Here is a 14,163-nt window from a genome sequence, read left to right as displayed (position 1 = left end):
TCACTAGCTAAGATTGAGAAGGAAGGAAATTATAAATCCCATGTAGATATTTCTAAAATGAAATTAATTTTACAGTTACCCTTTGGTAACCCATTCTAGTATTTTACAACCTTTACCTACTTCATAAAACCTTAAGTATTAATTTAAAACTGATAAATTGAGAGTTATTATTAACTAACATTTATTGAATATTTATGTGCCACACATACTATGAGGTAAGTAGTTATTATTCCTATTGTACAAAGACGTAAACTGATGCTTAGGAAGTCTTGCCCAAAGTCTTATAGCTGTTAAATGACAGAAGTGAGACCTAAACTTCAATATGCAAATATAAGAACTTGTAGCAAAAATACATTAGAGAATGTATGTTCAGATTCTTTTTAAAAACAAAAAAAATAAAGGGTAAAGGTTAGGGGGTAGAACATAGAAACTCAGTTGAAAGCAAAAATGATAATAAATACAATATAATCATTTGGAAATGTTTCCATTTCTCCATAGTTTCATTAAAACATAGCTGTTACATTTTAATGTTAAAAGGATCTCTGGAAGATCACCTTTCTGCTTTGTTTTCTTATGCTTAATAAAGATTTCTTTCTAGTAGACCCAAAAGTTTAGAAAAATTTACTCTCAGGATTAAATGATGGATATTTATTTTGTTTGTTAATCTCTGTAGATAGGTACTGTTTCTTAGAATTCTTGATTAACTTTTTAATGAACTTTTAAAATATTATAATTAGTCATTTTAAGACTATCTAAAGTCAATATTCTTAGAATTACCTTTTTGTCTACCAGTAGCATTTAGAAAGACAAATGGGTGGAATGTTCAAACACTTTATTTGAAGTTGCAGATACAATCTTTTCAATTTCTTATGCTATACCCTGGGTTTTGTCTTCTTAAATAATAATCATTGGAAAGACTAAACTAAACATGGGTATTTTGTTTGTTTGTTTGTTATCTTGGGCATTCTATTTCAGGAGCCGCCTAAAGAAAGACTATGATGATTTCAGAAGACAGCCTGATCATGATAAATTTACTAGAGAACTATGGACTACTGAAGAAGGTGAAGGAGACCCTGGAAAGGAATCTCCTAAAATTGAAATCAGTAAGTCTATAGACTCAACAGAACGTCTAGATATCCTGGAGAAAGATCACTTTGATTCAGGTAGGCATTGAAAAAACATCAACTATGCATTACACATCTGTAATTCAGTCCCCATTGTTACCTTCAGAATATGGCTATTTAATTATTATCATGGAATTATAATAAATCAAAGACTATTACTTCAGTACTAATCAAAGAAGTCATAAATTTAATAAAAAACACTTTTTCTTTTAAATCAACACTAAAAGCTCTGAGAAGTTTTAGTATATTATATGGAGATAAAATATCATCTAGTTAATGACATGTATTGATTGGGGAAATCTGATGTTTTGAAGGTGTACTATGTCCTTAATAAAAGGTTCTTTGAATTTATTACATTTCTGGGAGTTTCTGGAGGCAATGCTTGACTCCAAACTATATGTGTGTCACTGCTCATTACAGACCACACATTCTTGATCTGCACCTCCTTTGAAATAGGTTCAGCCTTTTCTTATCACTGTGTTTGAAGTGCTATTTCTAGTGTTTACTTTAAATGGGAACTTGGAAAAAGTCCCTAATACTGTGAAGATGATTTGTTAATAAGGAATGACCAAGATTGATGGCCTAATGATAACTGAGTGGACACACTATTCTTTTCTTTTTTTTTAATATATTTTATTGATTTTTTACAGAGAAGAAGGGAGAGAGTCAGAGAGTTAGAAACATCGATGAGAGAGAAACATCGATCAGCTGCCTCCTGCACATCCCCCACTGGGGATGTGCCCGCAACCCAGGTACATGCCCTTGACCGGAATCGAACCTGGGACCCTTCAGTCCGCAGGCCGACGCTCTATCCACTGAGCCAAACCGGTTTCGGTGACACACTATTCTTATATTAAAGGCTGGATTAGATTATCTGTAATTCATTTCAACTCATCAGATTATATTATTATATAAATCTAATTACTTTCTTTAGTTATATGAGGATTAGTATGAAAATTTGTGGTTAGAAATGAATTAACCTGTTGTATTTTATGTCTTTAGTAAATTGAAAAAGAGTAACTTCTTATCAACCCAGTTTGACCAGACATGAACATAAATTTTTTACTGTAGGGGTAATTAAACACCAGTAAAAGCTGGACACTTTTCATCCTTTAGAGTCTCTAGAAATAGATTAGTATGGAGAACCATCTCTCTTTGACATCAAGATTTTCCTGTGAAGAAGAGAACTAGACTAGATTCCTTTCCAAATCTAAATTCTTAGCCTTTAATTGCTGGCTTAATCTCTTTAAAAGATGTAAAATTTCCTTTTGCACTTAAATGGTCAGCAGAATTAGAGAAGTTAGCCAAAAATAATTTTCTTATTAATAATAGGATGTTCTTGAAAATGTTTATTTATCAAGATTACTATGTCAAAGGTCATCTTACCCTAATTCCCATCAGTGGTGCTAAGACTTGAATCACCTTATAAATTTCTTAATAAATTGTCAATTCAAAGGTTGACTTTTTAAAAAAATAATTGGTCTTTTTACTATTCAGTTGCAATTTATATTAACAAAACGCTTGTTTTATAATTTTCAGATAATATGAAATTGTCAGAAATAGAGTTTCCTATGGCCAGAAGCAAGTTGTTGAAAAAGGAATTGCCTTCTAAAGATATACTGAAGACACTGCCTAAAACACTTAAGCGACAGTCCAAACAAACTAGTCATCTGGATGATAGCACAAAAGAACTTTCTCCAAGGAAGAAAGCAAAGTTAAGCACAAATGAGACAACAGTTGAGAATGCAGAAGATGATATGCAGATGGACTATTTGGATGAATCAAAGCATACAGAGCCACTGCTTCCAGAGTCATTTGCCTCAGTGGATTCAACACCAGTGTCTACTCTCCAGAAAGGGACCAAACCTATTCAGGCCTTGCTTGCAACGAATATTGGGAACAAAGTGACCTTAACAAATCAACTGCCCCCTTCCACAGGTAAAAGTGCTTCTGTTGTGGAAAAGCCAGTTATATCTCCTCCAGAAGCAAGCCCCATAAAGCCAGCGTTGACCTGCCACACCAGTACAAAAGGTCCTTTACAGATGGTGTACAAAATGCCCTGTGGCCAGTGGTTGCCCGTAGATCTTCATAATAGCTCGGTAAAGATTCAGATGCAACCTATGCTGGATCCTAAGACAGGAGAAAAATTCATGCAGCAGGTCCTCATTCTGCCTAAGAATTTTGTGATTCAGCATAAGGAAGGAAAAGCAGTTGCAAAAGAAATACCACCACTTCAACAAAAAGGTACAGAACAACATGGTTTATCTTTCCAGCAGACAGCAAATGTAAACTCTTCTTCAGCAACAGTTCTTGTCAAGTCAGCAGGAGCTGTTTCTTCTACGCATCTACCTAATGCAGTTTTGAACAAGGCGATTACACCTTTGTCAAATGTGAATAGTGCTAGACCACAGCCTTTGTCACCTGTAACCTCCATAAGTAATTTATTAACACCACCAGTTAAGAATAGCCAGAGTGAGGTAGGAAAAGTCAAAAATGCAGTTTCAGCAACCACATTCCCCCATCCCGTTGCTTCACCCACCATTTCTTCCATAGTTCAGCCTCTATTATCAGCAACAACACTAAGTGGATCTACAAATCCTGGTAGCTCCCTCAACAGTTTTGCACAACAAACTTCTGATTCTTCTGAAGCAAAGCAAGAATTGAAAACTGTATGTATCAGAGATTCACAGTCAATTCTTGTAAGGACACGAGGTGGGAACACCGGAGTTGTGAAAGTACAAACAAATACAGATCAGAATTCACCCAACAGTTTATCTTCGAGTTCAGTTTTCACTTTTGCTCCTCAGCTTCAGGCATTTCTGGTGCCAAAATCAACAACTTCATCCTCCTCTGCTTTTTCACCAGTAGCTGGAATGACTACTACATCTAGTCTTCCACCTTTTGGCCAAACACCAACTTCTGCTTCCATTCCAGCTGGCTTTAATTCATCCATGGGGAAAAATCTCAAACTTACATTAGGACAACCTCTTGTAAGTGATAATTTGGGCCACATAGTAGAGAAGACTTCACACGTGCCCTCTTCTCCCTTAAAGTCCTCTATTTCTTCTAGTACTCCACTATCATCAACAGCAAATAGTTCAGTAAGTGTAATTAGCCTTCCACCAGGAAATTTTGGACAAACCAACGCAAATGCTATTCATACTCCAACTAAACAGCAACAAGCAGATTATATCACCAAAAGTTACCCTGTTACAAGATCAGAAGCAACAGTGGCAACAAATGGAGATGTGATCAGTGGGACTACAGTTCAAAAAGTTATGTTGGTATCAGCTCCATCTGTTCTTTCTTCTGGCAGTGGAACTCCAATTAATGTGACACCTGCACCAACACCTACAGGTGTGTCTGCCCAGAAATTAGTTTTTATTAATGCTCCAGTATCCAGTGGCACTTCAACTATTGTGGCAGAAACATTAAAACAAACTCCCCCCTTGAATAAAACATATGTTAAGACTCCAGAGCAGCCTCAGATAGTACTAATTCCATCTACAGTGGGAGCACCAATGAAAATAAATTCATCAACAACTGTGTCTCAGATAAAAGATGTGAAAATTGGTCTAAACATAGGTCAAGCAATTGTAAATACTTCAGGGAGTGTGCCGGCTATACCATCAATTAACATACTGCAAAATGTAACCCCAAAAGGAGAAGAAAAAAGTACCAAGGGCTATGTTTTGCCATTGTCAACAAGTGGTAATTCAATTCCAGTAAGCTCAAATTTTGTGAGTCAAAATATTACTCCTGTTAATGAATCAGTGGTTTCTGCAGCAAGAGCAGTAAACATGTTTTCAGTAACAGGAGCAAATGTATCTTTAGGTTCTCTTTCAGTGACCTCAACCTCTGCTTCAGTTGGGACACGACCTCCTGTTTTAGTCAGTGGAAATGATACCTCTTCAAGAATTATGCCTGTTTTGTCAAATAGACTTTGCACATCAAATCTCGGAAACACTGTGGCGATATCAACTGTGAAAACAGGACATCTTGCATCATCTGTTCTGATTTCAACTACACAACCAACAGTGTCTCCTAAATGTTTGACATCAGCTTTGCAAATCCCTGTTAATGTTGCCTTGCCTACACCTGTGACTATATCCCCTAAAATCAACACAGTCCCACAAGTGGCAACAGTATCAGGAGCCACACGTTCTGTATCTCTTTCTAAAAGACAATCTCAGACTTCTGTCCAGTTTCAATCACCAGGGATTTCAGCTACAGTGCCAACAAATATGAACACAAATAAACCTCAAACTGAATTGCCATCTCTTTCACCGAGTCCAAGTAAAGTAGTTAATATTTCCAATGTTGCTTCTCTGCCAAACCAGCCAATATCCCCTGCTTTAGTAAAGTCATCCTCCAGTTACAGTTCTACTCCAGGTGGCTCTGCCATTCACACTGCTACAGCACCATCACATGTAACTAGCGTGGTAGAAAGTCAGTTCAGTGAACCTTGTATTCAGCAAAAAATAGTCATCAACACCAGTACGTCTTTGGCACCTGGTACTCAGATCATGATTAATGGAACCCGGTTTATTGTTCCACCACAAGGTCTTGGAGCTGGCAGCCATGTTCTCCTTATATCTACTAATCCAAAATATGGACCTCCCTTAGTGCTTAACAGTGGCCAAAGCATTCAGCCTATACCAGTAGATAATCCTGTCCAAAAGACCACACTAACATCTAATAATTTAAGTGGGCAACCGGTAAAACAATCTCTAAGAACCTCTACAAAAATTGTAAACTCTCTTGGGAATGCAAGTTCTCTACCCACAGTGCATACACAACCACAAATCATAAACGCAACTGCTCAAGTTTCTGTTCCACCTCCTGTACCAACGGTGTCATTAACTTCAGTAATTAAGTCTCCTCCAAGTACTCTTTTAGCCAAGACATCTTTGGTTTCTGCCATTTGCTCTAGTAATTCTCCACTGCCAAGTAGTACTTCAGTATTTCATTTGGACACATCAGTCAAAAAATTGTTGGTTAGCCCAGAAGGAGCCATTTTGAATACCATAAGTACTCCAGCATCTAAGGTTTCTTCACTCTCTTCATCTCTCTCTCAAATTGTTGTATCTGCCAGTCGAAAGCCTGCCTCCGTCTTCCCTGCGTTTCAGTCATCTGGCTTAGAGAAGCCTGACACAGCTGCATCTTGAATTTAGACTAAACGAGCCAGTTTTTAAATAATGGGGCATTGTTTTGATTCCCATATAAATTTTAACTGTTTATTATACTGTTGAAAACATACTATACTGTGTGTGTGTGTGTGTTAATGTATCTTTTCATTAGCTTGCAACAGGCTTTGTTTTCTTGGGGAGGGAAATACCTGTTCCATTTCACTCATTGGTATATGTTCTCTGAGGTTGGTTGTTTAAAGTAGACAGGTTTTACCTGTCTGTATAACAAATTGAACAAAGTCAAGTTTGACTAGTTTGGATTAAGCTAGCCTTTTGCGCACTTGCATTGACATGTTTCTTCTTGAATTTGGACTATTGCAGCGTGTATCTACAATATGGTATTTTGTGTCATTAGTGAAATCTTATTTTTGTTTCTGTAAAAATATATATATATATATTTATGCATTGTGAAAATGCAGTCCATGGTGTAAAATTGTACATATTCCTAAATTCCTAACAACCTGTACTAAACTATATGTACAAAGAACTATGCTGTCTTATTTATGTTTTGTTTACATAATGTATAGTTTTTTAAGTATTTTAGTAATTTTGGACCAGTGAACTGTTAGCAACAATGCAGAAGAATCTGCATGTAATAAACTGAGTTGCTGTATTTGTTTGTTTGAATACCATTTTTTTAAATTGCGTTCTTGTTCCCATTGGGAGAATATATGATATAAAATGGAGATAGTCCTTTACAAAAAAGAATTGAGGCTGGGAAATTTGAACTAATAGCTAGCATTTGTATAGGCTTTACAGTTTACAATGTACTTCCACATCTCATTTGATTTTCACGGTATTCTTGAGAAGGTTAAGTGATGTGTCCAAAGTCACCCAGCTAGTAGGTGGTAGAGTCAGGTTTTGAACGTGATACTTTATATTCTTTTTCCATGATTTTACATAATTTGTTATAAAATTTTACTCTAGATTTCATTATTTTAACTTTTTTCTGTAAGTCCACCACCAAATTCTACATTAATCAAAATAAGTAATCTTTCAGACCAATGTATTTGCTGTCTGTTTATACACTCCAGATAAGTTTTTGTAAGCTTTTTATTTTTAAATAACTTTAGATTCACAGAAAGTTACAATGATAGCAGAGAGAGGTCCCTTGAATCCTTTAACAAATCCCCCCCATCCCCGATAGGTTTATTTTTATATTGAGGTGTTGGTTCATAGTGACTAATTTTCCAATTTGGTATTTTCTAAAACATGATTTTTTAGTTTAGAATAACAAATGTGGACACTTCAATTACTTGTAAGTACTCTTTGCTTTTTATTTGTTTTTGTCAACTACAGAGCAGTTACTCAAATTCCATTATAAAGCAATTTTTATTGGTCATTTTATTCTCAGGGTTTTACATTGTGGTGTTTCAGGATATGCCTCATTTTAAATAAAAGATTTTATACTTATTGGATCTTTATATCCATTATCTTATTTGGGACATTGTATATTCATCCACATTCCATTTATTATAATATTGTTAACCTGTGGTTGAAATGGTAGGGAAGAATAGGCCTACAGACTTCTTTTGAAACTACACTGAAATGTATTAGTTATCAAAGTGGACGGTGAGGGATACTCCTGGGAAGTCGCTAAAGGTTCTCAGAAACCTGTGTTTGTGTTCTAAGAGCACTTTCACCAATCACGTCTGTGTTCAGCTCTGTAGTCGCCTTCCCTTTCCTGTCAGGTTAGAAAAACCATGGATTTCAGGGGGAAGTGGGTGATGTTGAAATGCATTACATTATACATAGGTGGTCCTCAATAAATGAATGTATGTATTTAACTATATTAAATATGTTTTTTTTAATTAATTTGAGAGAGGGAGAGAAATACAGATGTGAAGAGAAACGTCAATCAGTTGCCTCCTGCCTGGGAACTGAACCCACAACCTGGGTGTGTGTCCTGACTGGGATTGGAACCAGCAACCTTTCAGTGCTTGGGACAACGCTCAACCAAATGAGCCACCTGGCCAGGGCCATGTGCTTAACTTTTAAAGTAAAACCACCCAAAACTGTTTGTCTTTTGTTGAAAATAATTACCTAAGCCACTTCCAGAAATAACTGAATTACCTATTGGTCCCATTTTAATCTCAGTGAGGGACCTAAATAATTTATTAACCACTAATTCTTTTCTAACTCCTAAATTCAAAATTCTAATAATGACCTTTGAAGCTCTGTGTGATCTGTTGAACCTTTCAGAGTGAAGTGCTCCCCTCCTCCTCCTCAGGGCTTAAAAGACTCTCCTGTCTTTTAAGTTTCTGCTTACCTCTCCAGCTTCATTTCAACCTACTCTTGCTCAGTGTGCTCTAGTTTGTTGGTTGGTTGGTTGGTTGGTTGGTTTAGTTTTTGGTCCTAGAAGGTTTGAGACACCTCAAGGTCTTCCCAGATGTTTTCTTTGACTTAATGTTCCATTATAGGTTCTCATCACATCCTATATAATAAAGATGTAATATGCACATGGTCGTTAGGCTGTGAAGCGACCGACCCTGTAACAACTGGATCACGGATCAGCAGGAGGGTGGGGCAGCGAGCTACAAGGGAGCAGGCGTTGGACAGCTACAGGAGGGGCGGGCAGGGCAGCAAGCTATGAGGGGCGGGGCGGAGCTACAGGAGGGCAGCAGTGAGCTACTCATTCCTAGGACTACTATTACATAACTTCCTCTCCTTACCATACCCGAGCCAGCATCATATTGCAGTTACAGATTGAGGTCATAGATTGAGAAGGACAGATCACTCCTAAGCAACTGTAATAAAAGCACTTGTATGCACTTATTAATGCCAGCCCAAGCTGGTTTGGCTCAGTGGATAGAGCATCGGCCTTCAGACCAAAAGGTCCCGGGTTCGATTCCGGTCAAAGGCACGTACCTCAGCTGCAGGCACCTCCCTGGCCCAGGCCCTGGTCAGAGCTCATGCAGGAGGTAACCAATTGATGTGTTTCTCACATCAATATTTCTCTCTGTCTTTCCCTCTCCCACTCTCTCTAAAAATTAATGGGAAAATATCCTTGGGTGAGGATTAAATACAATGTTTATATGGATCTAATTCTAGAACATTAATGAAATGGTCTAGAATTTTAATAAAACCATCTCTAGATCCTCAAAACGCTGTCTTAATAATGATTCCATTAAACTTCAATTTGAGCAAATGTAGCATCAAGTAAGTAAAATCAAACTGAAAGAATTATTATCTAAAAATTATTTTTAAAGGGAAAACGCGTCCTTCAGAAATTGAGTTGGCTGCTGTAAACCTGAATCAAACCTGCAGATGGCTCAGATACCCGAGTCCTCACAGCTTGACCTCTCCTCTGGGGACCTGATAATTTAGGGAGTCACCTGATGCTTCCTGGCCTCTGCTGGAAAAGCTGGAATTCAAACTTCTTCAGCCAATATTTTGTCTGTTGTGATCCTTTTCTTTTCTTGTCTCAGTGAGCCTTCTCTCCGCCAGGCTGCCATCCACCTTACTTGAACTTTTTTCTCATAGGAGCAATCCAGCTGATCTTCAAGGAAGTGCTTCTTTCCAACTGTCAAAGCCATCTTCTTGTAGGAGCCGTGCTTCTAATGTATATGTACATTTTCATATACTTCAGGAACTTTCTTCCAGATTGCTAAGCAGTAAATTCTTTCCTCAATTGATTTTTTGCGAATCTGCATTGCACATGTTGTTGACTGGTCCAGCAATATGTGGAGTTTTTGAGTCTCACTTGCAAACTATTTTCAGACTGCAAAGATGTTTGTTCAGTGTGGACACCGTTCATTTGAACTGTAAGTACTTGTTAATTTAAATTTCTTAACTTTTTAAATAGTCCTTAATCTTTTTCCTTCAAGTCTTTTCAAAGGAACACTTAACAGGATCGGTATATCCCTTCAAATTGACGTCTCATTGACAGTGGAGGGGTTCTCATTTGTTTAATTTTCTCTGTCTGATTTCAGATAGCCATCAACCAGGTAATCATTTCTGAAGAAAGCAGGCAGACTTATCTTTATCACCTTTTCAGAGATTTTAATGGGCTCTCTTTATCATTTAATGCCCCTCTCATTGGTGTTTTCAAGTTGTCGGCTTTTTTTTTTCCTATTTCTTCATTTCTCACACTTTCTTTCATCTTACAGCTTCTTGGGATAGCAGTTTTGGGCATTCTTCAAAATGAGTGTTTTTATCCAAGCCATCCATGACTTCCCTCCGAACTTGCTCAGCATTCCTCAGAGATGATTTTATGATGTTTCGTCATCAGTCACCTGAGATAGAGGAATTTCCATGCATTTTCAGGTGACACTCAGTCCTTAAAGCCATGAAATGAAAGTGTAGCCGAAACCGGTTTGGTTCAGTGGATAGAGCGTCGGCCTGTGGACTGAAAGGTCCCAGGTTTGATTCCAGTCAAGGGCATGTACCTTGGTTGTGGGCACATCCCCAGTGGGAGATGTGCAGGAGGCAGCTGATCAATGTTTCTCTCTCATTGATGTTTCTAACTATCTCTCTCCCTTCCTCTCTGCAAAAAAATCAATAAAATATGTTTTTAAAAAGAAAGAAAGTGTAGGGGGCTTCCTGTTTTCTGTCCTTTTTTGGAAAAGTGCTGTAATATCTCAAGTGATGACGGGAGCTACCCAGATTTATAAGTGCTACCAAACTCAGTACTTGTAGCTTCAGAGGACCCGTCTCCACTAGAGGTGACTTGGGGCTTCATTGGTTTGCCAGCTCCTCACGAACTTTTTAACCCAGGCAGAGAATATTTTGGCTAGCTCTTTTTCCCTCAAGTTCGCCTGCTCTTTACTCTCTTTACAATCAGAGAATCCATATCAGAATCTCCTAGGGGAACCATAGAGACTTGGGCCTTGAATCAAACATCAGACAACACCTGGGGGCTGAAGCGGGGCCAGGAGGAGGAGGGAAGACCAGGTTCTATAAAACAGACTCACTACACAAAGGGGAAGTGATATTTATCCAGCACATTTGGACACAGAAAACAAGGGTTGCAGCCAGAGATCATCCATGAGCTCTGGCTGCTCTAATCCTGACCTCTTCCTGCGGGAAACCTAGATCAAAGTCATGCCCTGCCATTACCCACTAGGCCCACAGGTAGTTGGGGGGGGGGGGGGGGAGGGGGGCGGCACACTGCAGTAGAGGACACTTGTGCACAGGACCCTGGATGAAGCTTATGCTCTTGTGTTCAAGTTTCCTTGGGCAGCAGGGAAGCCTGATCCTGCCTGCAGAGGTCACAGGGACCTAGCTCCCCGGGAGGCACCCGTCTAGCCCTCATTTGTGTGTGTTCCATCCAGGTGTGCAGGGGCAGAGCAGTGAAGGGCCTCAACAAAGGTATTACTACCATCCCTGGATTTCAATGTCAGATTTGGCAAAGCCTTAACAGTTCACAGATATTCTGTGGAGCCAATTTGTCTTCATTCAATCCAAGCGTTCCTAGATGAGGGAGACTCTTCACTGGTGTCTGTGACCCAGGTTCCTCCCATCATGTAACCCTGCAGTCTTCAGCTCCTGGCTCCCAAAATTGTCCCACAGTTGGCCCTCAATCCAGGGAGTCGTTTTCAAAAGTGTGGCTGCCTCTGTGTAGGGGGCAGGTCCTTTTGGCTGAATCTGGCACCCCATATCTATTCCTTGAAACAAAATCTCACTCTTCTAGTTTCTCTCTGGCAGACAGCTCAACCCCTTTGCCCATTGCCTGGGACACTGAGGGACTCTGGGAAAAGAGCCATTTTTCCACAGGGAAAGGAGAGAACGCTCAGCGGATGGTGGATGGGCTGGGTATCTTGGAGGAATCCAGGGAGCAAGCCATAGGCTATTCTATGAATGTGCAGGTTAGGGCTCAAACTAGGCCTTTCAATGAGGAAAGGAGCTGCCCAAATGCCTGATGGAATTTACTTTGTTTAGAACTCTTTTGTTGTTGTTGTTGGAAAAGGGTGTGTGCGTGTGCGGGGGGGCGGGGGGGAGTGACAGGGATGGGGACAGGGCTTATTTTAAGTGGTAAGACTGGACAGTCAGAAAGGGCAGGGAAGTATTTTAGTATTTTGTTGAATGACATATATGTAGATAGATATATAGATATAGATATATCGATATAGATATGTGAATTTTTAAAAAAATATATTTATATTGATTTCAGAGAGGAAGGGAGAGGGGCAGCGAAAAACATCAATGATGAGTGAGAATCATTGATCTGCTGCCTCCTGCACAATGCACACTGGGGATCCAGCCCACAACTCAAGCAAGTGCCCTGACTGGGGATCAAACTGTGACCTCCTGGTTCATAGGTCAATGCTCAACCACTGAGCACACTGGCCAGGCGAATGACTTTTTTTCAAATGTGTGTAATAAGTCTCTTTATTCTGTGTTTTTTTTTTTCTCTTCCGTACAATTCGGTCTTTTGTAGGAAATGATGCAGTTCGGCTGCACTGGTGTTTCCAATGACACAAGACGATTTTAGGTGTTTTGGTGACTCAGCACTAGGTAACACTGAGCCACATAGTGAGAAAGTCATTTCTTTCTCCTGCAAGCCTTTTCATTATGTTAAAAGCTTTTCTCCGGCTCTTGCTAATCTCCCTCATTAATAAAGAGAGCAGGTCTCAGGTTGACAGCCTTCTGCAACCATTAGTATCTTCCTGGGTTTTAATAAGAATAATTTTCTTACATTATCTTCATGTTTATAGTTATCCTCTACTTATGAAAAAAGATACTATTTTCCACTTAGGGTGGAAATTTGAGCCAATCATTCTAATGAGCTGGCTGAAAATAATATTAGATAAATAATAGTATACATGATATGTAGATGTCAACAATAACAAAATTGTAGTGTTGCAGTAAATAACGACACTATTCCAGAACCTCTGAGTCTTTATGATTTCTTCTATATGCTCCTTTAAGAAGAATTTGGGAGCCCAAAGGAACTGAGCTCCCAAACTGAGCTTGCCATTGGGACATTTAAGGAGGTAAGACGTCAGCCAAACTACAGCGGCTTTTACTTATTTAAATTCTGACACCACTTTCTGGAATAACAGGAAATTCTTGTCATTAATTATTATAACACTAGAGGCCCGTTGCAGGAAGATTCCTGCAAGAATAGGGCTTCCAGTGGCTGGAGCCAAGCAGAGAGGGGAGCGAAACCAGCTGAGGCAGGCTTCGCTCCCACTCTGAGCTGCTCCTGTTGGGTTTCCCCTCCCACTCCCAGGCGCTGTGGCGGGTTTCCTCTCCAGCTCACAGGCGCTGTGGCGGGTTTCCCCTCCAACTCCCAGGCGCTGTGGCGGGTTTTCCCTCCCACTCCCAGGGGCTGTGGCGGGTTTTCCCTCCCGCTCCCAGGGGCTGTGGCGGGTTTTCCCTCCCGCTCCCAGGGGCTGTGGCGGGTTTTCCCTCCCGCTCCCAGGGGCTGTGGCGGGTTTTCCCTCCCGCTCCCAGGGGCTGTGGCGGGTTTTCCCTCCCGCTCCCAGGGGCTGTGGCGGGTTTTCCCTCCCGCTCCCAGGGGCTGTGGCGGGTTTTCCCTCCCGCTCCCAGGGGCTGTGGCGGGTTTTCCCTCCCGCTCCCAGGGGCTGTGGCGGGTTTTCCCTCCCGCTCCCAGGGGCTGTGGCGGGTTTTCCCTCCCGCTCCCAGGGGCTGTGGCGGGTTTTCCCTCCCGCTCCCAGGGGCTGTGGCGGGTTTTCCCTCCCGCTCCCAGGGGCTGTGGCGGGTTTTCCCTCCCGCTCCCAGGGGCTGTGGCGGGTTTTCCCTCCCGCTCCCAGGGGCTGTGGCGGGTTTTCCCTCCCGCTCCCAGGGGCTGTGGCGGGTTTTCCCTCCCGCTCCCAGGGGCTGTGGCGGGTTTTCCCTCCCGCTCCCAGGGGCTGTGGCGGGTTTTCCCTCCCGCTCCCAGGGGC

At 40.6% G+C, this 14,163-nt stretch overlaps 1 protein-coding gene across 4 annotated transcripts in view; it reads left to right on the top strand.

The window, feature by feature from the left end:
* KIAA2026 (KIAA2026 ortholog) overlaps positions 1 to 6,926 on the top strand; it is a 99,611-nt gene extending 92,685 nt beyond the window's left edge. For 3 of the 4 annotated variants that reach the window (XM_006761613.2, XM_006761611.2, XM_015562520.1), the window contains 2 exons: positions 976 to 1,163; positions 2,664 to 6,926. In XM_006761613.2, coding sequence (XP_006761676.1) covers positions 976 to 1,163; positions 2,664 to 6,292 — 3,817 coding nt within the window. In that variant the 3' untranslated portion in view covers positions 6,293 to 6,926. The remainder of the gene's footprint in view (positions 1 to 975; positions 1,164 to 2,663) is intronic. The other variant, XM_006761612.2, reaches the window with a different exon arrangement.
* The last annotated feature ends 7,237 nt before the right edge of the window (positions 6,927 to 14,163 follow it).

This window comes from Myotis davidii, unplaced genomic scaffold (genome assembly GCF_000327345.1).
Source record: "Myotis davidii unplaced genomic scaffold, ASM32734v1 scaffold1597, whole genome shotgun sequence".
NCBI classification, from domain to species: Eukaryota; Metazoa; Chordata; class Mammalia; order Chiroptera; family Vespertilionidae; genus Myotis; species Myotis davidii.
This window is presented reverse-complemented; position numbering and strand designations above follow the sequence as displayed.